Source organism: Perognathus longimembris, chromosome 7 (assembly GCF_023159225.1).
Source record: "Perognathus longimembris pacificus isolate PPM17 chromosome 7, ASM2315922v1, whole genome shotgun sequence".
Taxonomy (NCBI): Eukaryota; Metazoa; Chordata; class Mammalia; order Rodentia; family Heteromyidae; genus Perognathus; species Perognathus longimembris.
Window position 1 is genome coordinate 19,006,982 of NC_063167.1, and position 12,588 is coordinate 19,019,569.

General features: G+C 52.0%; 1 protein-coding gene and 1 non-coding gene across 26 annotated transcripts in view; both read right to left on the reverse strand.

The window, feature by feature from the left end:
* Positions 1 to 6,811: 6,811 nt before the first annotated feature.
* Pum1 (pumilio RNA binding family member 1) overlaps positions 6,812 to 12,588 on the reverse strand; it is a 124,205-nt gene continuing 118,428 nt past the window's right edge. For all 25 annotated transcript variants that reach the window (XM_048350729.1, XM_048350726.1, XM_048350705.1 and 22 more), the window contains one exon: positions 6,812 to 8,664. In XM_048350729.1, coding sequence (XP_048206686.1) covers positions 8,533 to 8,664 — 132 coding nt within the window. In that variant the 3' untranslated portion in view covers positions 6,812 to 8,532. The remainder of the gene's footprint in view (positions 8,665 to 12,588) is intronic.
* Positions 10,821 to 10,905, reverse strand: LOC125355788. The gene has a single exon (XR_007211721.1). It is a non-coding gene; the product is annotated as a small nucleolar RNA SNORD103/SNORD85 (small nucleolar RNA).

Consider the following 12,588-nt stretch of genomic DNA (forward strand, 5'->3'; position numbering starts at 1 on the left):
AGAACTCTTAACCCCACGGCCCCCAGGCCGTGCGCCTAACCCAGGAACCCCAACGTCCTGGGAGACTTCCAGGGACCCCATGATCATCTGGTCCCACGCCCTGTTCCGCGGACCCCAAACTTCCTCCCGGCCCCACGCCCTGCCCTGCCCTCCGTGCCGGGGACCCTTAAAATCTCCGGCCCGAGACCCTCCCCGGGGCTCCGAGACCTCGGGGACCCGCTCCAGCCTGCGGAGAGCACTCCCCTCCCCAACGACGACCACCCCGCAGCGCATTCCTCCCAGCCCGCGGGGAGGACCCCGCCTGGCTCCTGGGGTCCCGGTGAGGAAGGAGCCCCTGTACCACCATCAGCACCCCCTTCCAGACCTGCCGGCACCCCCACCTCCCTGTTCCCACCCCGCACCCCAGCCAGACTGTGTGGTTAGGGCCCCAGGCCTTCCAAGACCAGGTCCCCAGAACCATGCGCTTCCATGTGACTTCAGACCAAACCTGGCTCACTCTGGGCCTGGGAAGGAGGAGCCAGCCGTGTCCCTGTGGCCGCGATGGGCAGGTCTGGAGCAGCACCCGGGAACCCCATACTTTTCCTGAGCCCGGGGATCTGAGGCGGGAGTGGAACCACCACTCATCGCAGGGACGATGTGCACAGAACCCGCCCAGGCCCCTGGCCCTGTGGTCACTGCCAGTCTCCTCCTGGCCTCACAGGCCCCGCTGCGCTGTGCCCAGCTCCAGGAAGGCAGCCTTGGGCCTGCTGTCCCCGACACTGGCTCAGTCCTAGTCACAGAGGGCGCCAGCACCAACGTGTCCCCCTCCCAGAGCACCCCCGCACCCAGAGGGGTAATCAGGAGGGGAGGACCATGCCGCCTTGTGAACCCGGTGTTCCTTCAAGTCACCCTCCAAGACCTCCACGAAGGTGGTGCTGTCAGTATCTGTTTTGCTGGGGAAACTGAGGCTGGGTGAGGAAAGGTGATTTGCCTGATGCCGGTGATTCAGATGCCTCACTCCCCTCCCCCCCCCCCCCCCCCCCCCCGCCCTTCACCCTGTGCTCTCTCCCTGGGTCTCAGCACACCACTCCCCCCTCTCCAGTCGCCAAAGGAAATAAGGATTGGAAGGGGAAGGCTTAGGAGGACCTGAATTTGGGGAGCAGACATGGTCTTGGGGTATCAGATGATGGCTGGCTTTACTTGCAGAACTTGGGGCGGGGGCGGGGGGTGGGGGGGAGAAGTCCCGAGGACTTTTAGTCCAAGGTAAGCTACTACAGCTAACAGTGCTGGGGGGTGGGGGGACGGAGAGAAGAGGAAAAGGAGGAAGAGGAGATGGGGGAGGAGAAGGGGAGGGGAGGAGAAGGGAGGAGAGGAGCCAAGGGGTCCCTAAAGGGTAGGAAGGGCAGCCCTGCTGCCTCGTTAGGCTGACATCCTATAGAGAAGAACCTGGAGACAAAACTCTAGGAATTCTGCGCTGCAGCCTCTGGAAATCCCATTCTGAGACCATGTGAAAATTGGGCCTCTGGATACCTCAGGGAGACAGATGGGGAAATGGCTGGTGGGCCACCCAGATGGGGAGCAGGCTTTAGTGGAGGTAGCATGGCTGGAAGCTGGAGAGCTTTGGCTCTGGGTTATGCCAGCACCAGGGTTCAAATCCCAGTTCTTCCAGTTGTGAGCCGTGTTCCATTGCATGTGTAACTTTCTCTCTGGGCCTGTTTCCTGAATGCTGGTGCAAGTGTAAGTTGAGGGCCTCCTGTGTGCCAGGCCCCGGGGACGGGGCGGGGGGGGGGGGGGCAGGCTGAGACTCTGGGAGTACTTCTGTGCTTTGTACTGGGAGTGAGGGGTTGACATCCATGGTTAGGAAGATAGTTATAAAGGAAGGAACCCAGATATGGGTGTGAAGTCATCTCCTAGAGAGGCTCAGCAGGCCTGGGAATACACTGGCTCTGGGGAGCCCCAAAGAGGCCAGTGGGGTTTAAGCAGGAGCTACATATCTGCTTGGGGAACCCAGGGTTTTGGAACAATTGGAGTTGGCCATAGATGGCAATGAGGTAGTGAACACCCTGCCTTGGGAGGTGAGCAAGGCTTAGAGCCACATGTAGCGCACGCGCGCGTGTGTGTGTGGGTGTGGGTGTGTGTGTGTGTTCAGCATAGCACTGCCCTTCTGCTAGGGTCACAGTCCTGGCAAGGCTCTGTGGAAACCTTTGGTCGGGCCAGCAGCGCCACCTGCTGGTCTTCTACCAAACTGTGCAGAAGCTCAGACAGCCCATCTTCCCTCCGGATTCCCCTGGAGGTCACATTGTAAGTTCATCCACCTTCCCTGGGCCTGTCTACACATCCAGGTGACATGCCAGTACACCCAGGGTCTCTCTTCCCCTGGGGGCAACTCTCACCCCCTGGTACCTGTTGGCGCTCCTCCTGGCACAGTTCTCACTTCCCAGTTGTACCGCAAAATCATCTTTCTCTGAGAAGGGTGTGATCACCCTGATCACATCCATCCTGTACTCCTTGCTCTCAGTGAGAACAGTAGCTAGAATTCAATAAAGTTGGTCCTGTGCCCAGCCCAGGTCTATAAAGAACATTCACATAGCCTACTCCCCATTTTCCAGATGAGAAACCAAGACCTCTCCTTCGAGCGGGCAAGTGAGAGCCAGAGCGACCCAGGCCAGTCTCTGACGCAGACTCTTGATATTACACTGTATCTCCAGGACTAGAGGTGTGCTGGGAAGTGTTTGATGAATGACTTACCAACACACAGCAACCCAAGGACCATCTCAGACACTGCCTGGCACCCACAGTCCCCACCAGTATGCCCAGTGGCCATCTTGCCACCCCAGCCCCACCCTGGCAGGCCTCTCTGCCCTTGGCTGGGGGCCCCCTGGATCTAAGAAGGCCGTGGAGGGGGGCACAGAGGCCTCAGCAGCTTGGGGGTGAAGGGCCAAGCCTCATGGGAGCTGCACCTCCGCCCTTCCTCCCTGTTCTTCAGTGGGGGGATTTGGGACTCACAGTTGAGCCCCTTGCCCCTCATTACAGAGCCAGCAAATAAGTGGGCCGCCATTTGAACACGGCAGCGTGGTGGCCACTCCAGGCTGGGCCCCAGAGGCCCAGGGGGAATTACTGCTCCCAAGAGACTCAAGGTAAAAATGGGAAACACATTTCTACTCCCTTGTCCCCACCCCAGCCTTTCCTCCAGCGGGAGGTCAGGGCCTGCCCCCGCCTCCCACCCCCATTCCACTTGCTTCTGAGAAAGTCCGGGTGACAGCATCCCTGGGGAGGGGACAGTGAGCCCCAAAACTCACGAGTGAAAACAGATTCGGGCAAAAATACTCCAGACGGAGACACCACGATCCCTCGGGGGCAGTTTGGGGGTACAGAGGTGAGCTGGACCCCGCAGGCTCCTATAGAGCGTGCATCTTTATGCAGAGGAGCAGCAGGGTGGGTAGGGGGGCCCGAGGGGGCGGGCACAGACCACCCAGGAAACTGACACGGAGGGAGGGTCTCATAATCCCAGAGCTGAGCAAAGCCTTGGGGACCCCCCTGAGATGCATGGCCATTGGCATGAGGTGAGCCCCGGGACTAGGCATCTTTTGGGTCTGTAGCTGGGGGACAGACAGACAGACAGACAGACAGAAGAGCCAGCAGCGCTCAGGGCCTGTGGCGGAGGCAGAGGGGTGAATCAGCTTCTGAGCACTGCGCAGTAGGGCAGGATCAGGTTCTGCCCAGGCTAGTGGGGCGCAGCAGGGCGGGGGTGGGGGGGGTTTCCTTGAGAAACAGCTGGGGGGGTTACCCTGGCTCGGTGTCACCTGAGCTGTGCCTGCCCCCAGGGGATCACAAATGCACACCTGGTAACACGCCTCAGCAGGGGCTGCGCAGGCGACGGCACCTCTGACTTCATCCACCTCAGGATGGTCGCCTGCCCCACAGCCAGACACCGGCCATGTTCGACAGAGGCCCCGGGCGGGGACAGGTCTGCCTTGAAGAAGGAATCTGGGAAGGCTTCACAGTGGCGGTGACGTGAGTGTGGTGGTCAGGCCTTGGGAAGAAGCAGGTGTTCTGAAGCATCACACAGAAGGGGGGCCAGCTGTGGAGGAGCTCACCTTGATGTCCAGTGTGTGGCTCAAGGCTGAGACCAGAAGCTTGTCAGCCCTGAGTGTGGCTGACAGAGGCTGACTTTAAACCTCTATCCTCAGATCTTGGTTTTTTCCTCCTGCTGGCCACAGTTCATCCACCTGCTGGGTCCACAGTCATACACAGGAGTAAGAGTGCCAATGGGAGCCCAGCGCACTGCCCACACACAGGTCCCATACACGGGCATAGCTGCCACTGGGGTATATAGGATTGGGGAGACTGGCATTCGGATCTCACCATCGCTGCACTGAGGGAGTTCACATGGAAGGCAGGTAGACACTGAACAGGGAACTGTACCCCAACTGCTCTGTTGTAGCAGCCCCTGGTGCTAACTCTGTCCATCACCCCTGGGCATGTGACCCCAGGTCAGAGGAGAGGCCTGGGGGCAAGTTCTGGGTCTGCCACTCCAACCTGGTCTTGGGCAACATGTTCCTGACAAGGTGGTCAGTGACACCAGGTGCCAGCCAGGTCCCTGAGTCACCATACTCTGCTTTGTGGGGCTTTAGTCCCCTAGGGAAGCGGGGAGCGGCCTGGGTAGGTTGTTTTTGTTTTTTTCTTTTTGCCAACCAGGGCCTGGGTGTTGTCCCTCGCTCTACCACTTGAGCCACAGCACCACTTCTGGCTTTTTTAAATAGCTCACTGGATGATAAGAGTCTAATAGGGACTTTTCTACCCAAGCTGGCCTTGAACCATCATCCTCAGATCTCAGCATTCTGATTCGTGCTCAGCTTGAAGTGGGGTATCTTGACCGCTGACATCAGGGGGTTGCAGATGTCTTCTGGTACAGAAACCACCACAGGGCAGCCTGACTGTCCCCCGGACACGATGGTGGCTCTGAATGAAGGTTAGTACAGTGCATCCAGTGACCCAGTCTCAAACTTCCTTCCTGGACAAGACTCTGTTGTGGGCCAAGACTCCACAACAGCAGCACTGGACACTGGAGAATCGAGAGCTGAAGGAGTGCAGAAGGAACAAAGCTGTTTTGCAGAGCCAGACTCTCTGGATGAGTCAGGAGTCTCCAGTGAGAGGAAAGCCTGGGACCTCAAGTGTCTCGGCTTTGCCAAAGTGCTGGCTTTAGGCAGTAGCGCCCTCATGTGGCCACTTGTGGGTGGCCGCAGTTGGTAACTACACAAAGTCACAGGTTTCGTTTTTGGCCAGTCTTGGGGCTTGAACTCAGGGTCTGAGCACTGTCCCTGGCTTCCTTTCACCCAAGTCTAGCACTCTACCACTTGAGCCACAGCACCACTTCCGGCTTTTTCTGTGTATGTAGTGCTGAGGAATCGAACCCAGGGTTTCACGCATGCTAGGCAAACTACCACTAAGCCACCTTCTGAGCTCACAGGTTTCTTGCTTCAAACTCTTCTCCAGCAACCCCTAGGAGGTGTCATAGAAGGTGATAGGAGCAAGATGCCACGGGCAGAGCACTGGACCGGGAGTCAGGAGTCCTCAGACACAACCACCACTTGGCTACCAGCTTACAGCATGCAAGGCTTTCAAACCACGTACATCAGACTAAGACATCTGCCTGGCCCCGGCTTCCTGAGGCTTTCCCAAGCACTGAAAGCCACAGGCTGGAGCAGGTGTAACTAAGGAGCCCTGATTCTTGGCTTCCCGATATTTCAGACAGGATGCCTGCCTGTTTTGCAAAGCTGCTGTGGGAAATATTGCCAGAACACATGGAAACTACTTCCTGACAGTTATAATGGGGGTGGGGGACACGGGAGAGACTTGTGAAAGTATTGCTTTAGGAGACAGGTCTTGTTTTATAGCCCAGACCGACCTGAAACTAGTCATCCTCCAATCTAAGGCTCCCAGGGTGCTGAGATGACCAGAATGTCCCACCAGGCTATAGTTCTAGTCACCCAGATCTATGCATAGCCACTGGGTGAGGAGAAAGAAAAAAAAAAAAAATGAAGAGTGCATTTGTGCTTTCTTCTGAGACTGCAAACTGCTTGTTGAAATAAAGCCTCTCCCAGCCAATTTAAGAGGATAAAAAAAAAATATGGCCATCGTTTGTTTCTACCAGTGTGCTGGGTACTGTTCAAAGTTACAGAATTTAATCTCACAACTAGTCTATCTCCCCTTTTACAGAGAAAACTGGGTCTCAGGAACACCCAGGCGAGGCACTGCATTAACCCAACCAGGCCTCAGAGGGACTGACGCTGGGACTAAGAAGGGCGACAACACTCACATTTCTAACCAAGCAAGCTTCCTTCTCGGCTACCAAGAAAACACACAAAAGATGAGACACTAAGGAGGAAGAAAAGTCCCAAGTGTAAGCAGATGACAGCACACTAGTGCTAGCACAACTACTCCGTGTTACCAAAGCTCAGACACCTTACATGAGAAATGGCACACTGGCTTCTGAGAGCCTTGCTCCCTGGCCAGACAACAGGCAAATAAATGCCAGAATACAGACGCTACAGCACAAGGAGTATCCCACAGCGGATGGGGCAGGCTTCTAGAGAAGACAAATAGCCAGAGTCCCCACCTCAAGGTGGAGCCTGGACTTGGTGTAGACAGTCTTTATGTTGAAAGCGCTTGGTAGGCCAAAGCCAACCTGGTGTTGCATGAGGCTGAGGAGCCATGGGCTGGCCACTGCTGCCCTATTTCCATACCCCACCTTTCCATTCCTCACCCACCAAGCGGAGGGAGGCACAGGGAAGGGGAACGGGGGTGGGGGAGATGAAAACAAAGTGCAAAGTCAGATTCCAAAGTTCTGTATTTTTCAAAATAAAGATCACACATTGTTTAGAGACAATCTACACAAGAGTTACAAAAAATAGTTGCCCAGGCATAAGCATACACAGGTTTGTTAATTATACACATATGGTTACAAGTGTGCTTGCAAAAAAGTTCATTGGAAATATACACAAGGCTCTGGAAATGTACACCGTGTAGTGTTACAATTCTATATTCAAACAAGGAAAATTGACAGTATGTTACATTCACTTACAAGTAGACAAAATGCAAAATACAGTTCATCTTCTGTACAAAAAGAAAGGGCAGTTCACACTTTACAGGTAGGTGGGAGGGCTCTGATTGTAGGAAGGCTGGGCAGGGCTCGACTTTTGCACGTCCTTTTGACTGTCACAAAGTAAGCAAAACATTACTTTTGTAGGGTTAAAAAAAAAACAAACACTAGTGTGAACTGAGTCATCCTGAATAATATTTAGAAAGGATCTTACTACCGCCTCACTAGCTGACAAATAAAACCAAGCTAGTTTTATCTTCTTAAACATTAACTAGGCTGTATAAAGAACATTTATTCCTTCAAAAGAAAAAAATTTACTTCTGGTTGAAATTACAATTTACAATATACAACACTATATTCTACGACCATAAAAGGTGAGGGTATACACTGAATGCACAGGGCTGGCTAACTCTCTGTTCTTACCAAAAAACGGGTTCATGTTGATTCAAACTTCTCCACATTTACATTACAGGTATACAAATGTACAATTGTACAATCAAAAGTATGTTCGACTACTAGGGTACATTATAGATACAGATTAGACATCAAAACAAGAAAATACTACAAATTTGTATATATGCAAAGTCTACACCAAGTATACACTATGTATTTATAGAAGCAAGACCAAAAGCAGAGTTGGATTTTTTTTCTCATGCTAAAAGAATCAGATTTTGCCTTTCCATGTTAATAGAAAAAAATCCAGTAGGCAGTAAACAATGCACCGGGCCATGGCCTCGCACACTCCCAGACTCCCGGCGGCTCCTCCCGGGATCGGGGCTTGGCTGCCCAGTGCGCTCTCCAGCAGAGCCATTGTTCACACGTTTCATAAACAATGTCATAAACGGAGGCTTTAGCAACTCTGAAATGTTTTCAATTTATATATATATACATATGTATATGTATATATATATATCGATTTTTTTATAAACAGTGTTAAATTGTTAAATGCCACTTTATGGCCATTTAACTAAAATTCAAACTTCCCAGGATTTTTTTGTTTGTTTTTGTTTTTTACTAAAATGAGGAGATGGGGAAGAGCTATTTGCAAAACTTGCCCATGAGGCAAATGAGTTAAAAACCTTTTTTTAAAACTTTTTTTTTTTTTTGTTAAACCAACCACCCTGAAAGTTTCTTCACATGGAATATAGATACAACATTGAACAAAATATGTGGCCTCCCATGTACACCGGTTACCTATGTACAAGTATCATATACACCAGGAAAACAGCAGGGCAATTAGTCAATTAAAAAAAATAATTAGTACATGTTATATGTAATAAAATTAAATTTACAAAGGCTTTCCACCTGCGGAGTTGACTCGTTTCTGGAGGAGGGCACAGCCCCGCAGCAACCACTGGCCACCAAGACGCGGGCCTCAGGACACTTGCGGTTGCTGGTTGGATCTGCCGGGGGTCAGCGAGGTCAGCGGGCTCAGGAATCGGCTGCACTGCTCAGATAATACCATTTGGGGGGCCACAGATGGGCCCCAAGTCCACACCGTTCTTCATGTAGTACTTTTCCAGCTTGGCCAGGATGTGCTTGCCATAGGTGTACTTGCGAAGAGTGGCGATGTGGGGCCGGATCTGTGGGGCAAGGACAAACGGTCACTGGGGCCCAGGGAGAGGGGCCAGGGGCAGCTCTCACCCACTTCGGACACCCTACTGCTTGAGCCACACTTTCATCCCTGGCTCCTGCTCATTATGTTTTAGGTAAGAGGTGTGTATGTTTCTGTCTCTGTCTGTGTCTCTTTCTCTCTCGAATGGGGGAGGGGGGTGCTTGAACTCAAGGCCTGGGCCCTGTCCCTGGGTTTTATTGCTCAAGGCTAGCGTTCTACCACTTTGAGCAAAAGCGTTACTTCCTGTTTTCTGGTGGTTAATTGGAGAAGAGAGTTTCACAGCAGGCTTTGAATCTTCAGATCTCAACCTCCTAAGTGGCTAGGATTACAGGTGTAAGCCACTGGCACCTGGCAGGTCTCAATTTTGTGTGTGTGTGCTGGTACTGGGGCTTGAACTCAGCCACTGTCCCTGAGCTCTTTTGCTCAAGGCTAGCATTCTACTACTTGAGCCATAACTCCATTTCTAACTTCTGGTGATTAACTGAAGATGAGTTTCTCAGACTTTTCTTGTCCAGAGTGGTTTCGAATGTGATCCTCAGATCTCAGCCTTCTAAAGGTAACTAGGATCTCTAGCTGGTCTCAAACTCTTCAGGCAGCTAGGATTGTAGGTGTGAATCACAAGCCAGCAACTGGCTTCATTTTACTGATGAAAAAAATGAAGCTGCAGAGTGGTTCTGTCACTTAGCCAAGGTCAACTGGTTGGTGAAGGATGGCACGGGTGTCTGAACACAGTCTGGCTTCTCTCCTACCATCGATTCCCAACATGCTTTCTTGGGCATGTGTTCCTTTGTTCCCATGGATTTGGACCCAGGCTCCCCTATACCAGCATCTTCCCCATTCCCTACACACATTTCTGTGCAGTCAGACAGGGCCAGGTGCCCCCTGCTGTGGGCTCAGGGAACACTTTACATGCTCAGCAATCCATCTTTCCACACAGACGCAGAGGACCACGGCTTATGAACCTGTTTTCCCTGCTGGGGAGTGAAGACTGTGTGCATGGGAAACACAGCCAGGAGGACTTGAGGCTAGCAATCCCTTTGCTTGTGGTGGCTCTCCTCCGAGAAACCAAGTACAACTCCACTCCTCACCTCTATCCTGGGACCAGCTGGCTGGCGAGTGAAATCAGGTAACCTTCACAGTTTTCCTGACCACATACACATAATACACATGTGTGCGCACTTCTGTCATCAACCTGCTCTCTCTGTTCTCAAGTGGGAAAACCAGGCTGGGAATGTGGCTTAGTGGCCTGAAGCCCTGGATTCCATTCCTCAGTACCATATAAACACAAAAAGCCGGAATTGGTGATGCAGCTCAAGTGGTAGAGTGCTAGCCTTGAGCAAAAAGAAGCTCAAGGGCAGTGCTCAGGTCCTGAGTTCAAGCCCCAGGACTGGCAATAAATAGATAAACAAATAGGCAAACGTCTGGAATCATTTGGGGAGAGGGGAGGGAGGAGGTAACAAGTTGGGTAATAAATGTACTCACTGCCTTACATATGAAACTGTAACCCCTCTGTACTTCACTTTGACAATAAAAAAATTAAAAATAAAATAAAGTGGGAAAACTAGGATATTGAAAAAGTCCCCTTTCATTCACAAATCACCCACCCTGATGTGAGCTCCCAATTCTTCAGTCCTTGGCTACCAAGGACTGACCACACTATTTCACAGCCTCTTCTCTGTAGCCACTTCCCTCCCCCAAGTTACCAGTCCTGCTAGCCTCAGGATGATGAGCTGAGATATGGGTGTGGCATTGCCACAGTTCTGCCCTAGTGAAGGTCAACTGCCATCTGCTCTCCACTCCCTTCCCAGGAAAGGTTCATGTGACCCCCCCCCCCCCCGCAGTAGCTCTCTACTCACATTCCTGCACACCCCTCCCACACCCCATGTTCCCCAGTGTTGATCAGGACAACCAACAGAACCCTGTTCAGGAAGGGCTTGCTACAGAGCACACGCACTTGTTGAACGATGACAGACCTGTCTTCAACTCCCATTCTGCCCCAGTCTCTAGGGAATCTGTCTGTAAAACTAACCCAAGGGGCTCTGTACCCCCCCAGCCTTCAACTGCCATCACCGGCCCACTGGCTGTGGGCTGGGTGGGGCTGCACCAGAGGTGTCAGGGTCTTAATCTGGCTCAGAACTTGAGTCCATAACACAGATTCTCATCACCCAACTTCATTCTCAGTGAGGGCAAGTGAGTCATCATCGCCAGACAGTGGTGACCCTTCCACCGAGATGGGCTGGGAGCGCAAGGGACCAAAGGCTGAGGGTTCTGGTCACAAGCTGCAGACAAGCTGCAGTGTGCCATTCTTGCCCATGAGGGGGCCATGGGTCTGTGAGCTGCTGGGGGAACCTGCTCTGTCACTACCCCCAAAACCTCTAGGTGGTTCCTGTCAGCTCTCCATTCATAGCTGCTAACCAACTGCTCAGACTTCTGCCTGCCCTCTCTCTTCTCTTAGGCTCGAGTGTCACAAAGCCTTCCCTGGAGACATGGAGCAGAGCCTGTGTGCAGCAGGTTTTCCACTGCTCTTCTCTCCAGACTGGGGGCTGTGTTGTCTCTGTGCCTCCAGGTCAGGAACAGCACACATGTGTGCAATAGATGTGACAACACAGGAATCTGAACCTCACAGAGGGGTGGTGAGGAGGACAGGCTGACTTGCTGGGTGTAGTCAGTTTATCTCTTAAAGCCCAATGAGGGAAATAGCTCAGACAACCGTAACCTGGCCAAACACCAGTGGCTAACCCCTATAATCTAGCTGAGTAGCACTCAGGAGGCTGAGATTTAAGCATGCTGACTCGAAGCCAGCCTGGGCAGACAAATCTGTTGAACTCTTTATCCAGCAAAATTGGAAGTAGGGTTCAGCCAAAATACTAGGCAAGAGGTCATGGCCTTGCGTTGAAGCTCCAGCAGTGCCCCCGTACACACACACACATTTAAAAAAAAAACTATAAGCTAAGAGTGCAAATTGGAATATTGCAGTTTGAAGTCTGCAATTTCATCTCCAAAACAACCAGCAAAATCTCAGCTAGAGGTACAAGTGGTAGAGTGCTAGCCAAACAAACAAGACAAACAAATGCAAAATCCTGAGTTCAAGCCCCAGTACGGCTGGGGGGGGGGGGGGGGGATGGGATAGGTTCTGGGCACAAGACTCACATGTAGACAACTGTGATAGCACACACGATGACATACACCTGTAATCCAGCACTTGGGAGGCCAGCTTGGGCTACATAGTTATCTCAAAACAACAACCAACAGGCTGGGAATGTGGCCTAGTAGTAAAGCGCTTGCCTCGTATACATGAGGCCCTGGGTTCGATTCCTCAGCACCACATATACAGAAAATGGCCAGAAGTGGCACTGTGGCTCAAGTGTAGAGTGCTAGCCTTGAGCAAAAAGAAGCCAGGGACAGTGCTCAGGCCCTGAGTCCAAGCCCCAGGACTGGCCAAAAAAAAAAACCAGCAACCAAACATAGAACCAAGACTGACACCTGTGAGTTGCCAACAGGGGTGGCAACACCTAAGTGAATAAATTATGTAAGAAAAGAAAGCACCCAGGGCTGGGGATATGGCCTAGTGGCAAGAGCACTTGCCTCGTATACTTGAAGCCCTGGGTTCGATTCCCCAGCACCACATATACAGAAAATGGCCAGAAGTGGCGCTGTGACTCAAGTGGCAGAGTGCTAGACTTGAGCAAAAAGAAGCCAGGGACAGTGCTCAGGCCCTGAGTCCAAGGCCCAGGACTGGCAAAAAAAAAAAAAAAAAAAAAAGAAAGAAAGAAAGAAAAAGAAAAGAAAAGACCCAGCATGAGAAGTCGTCCAGTGATGAAGTTCTCAAAAAGCAAGGCTGTCTAGACCTGGCAGGCCTTCTCTGACTGAGATTCTGCCTGGTCCAACTTAC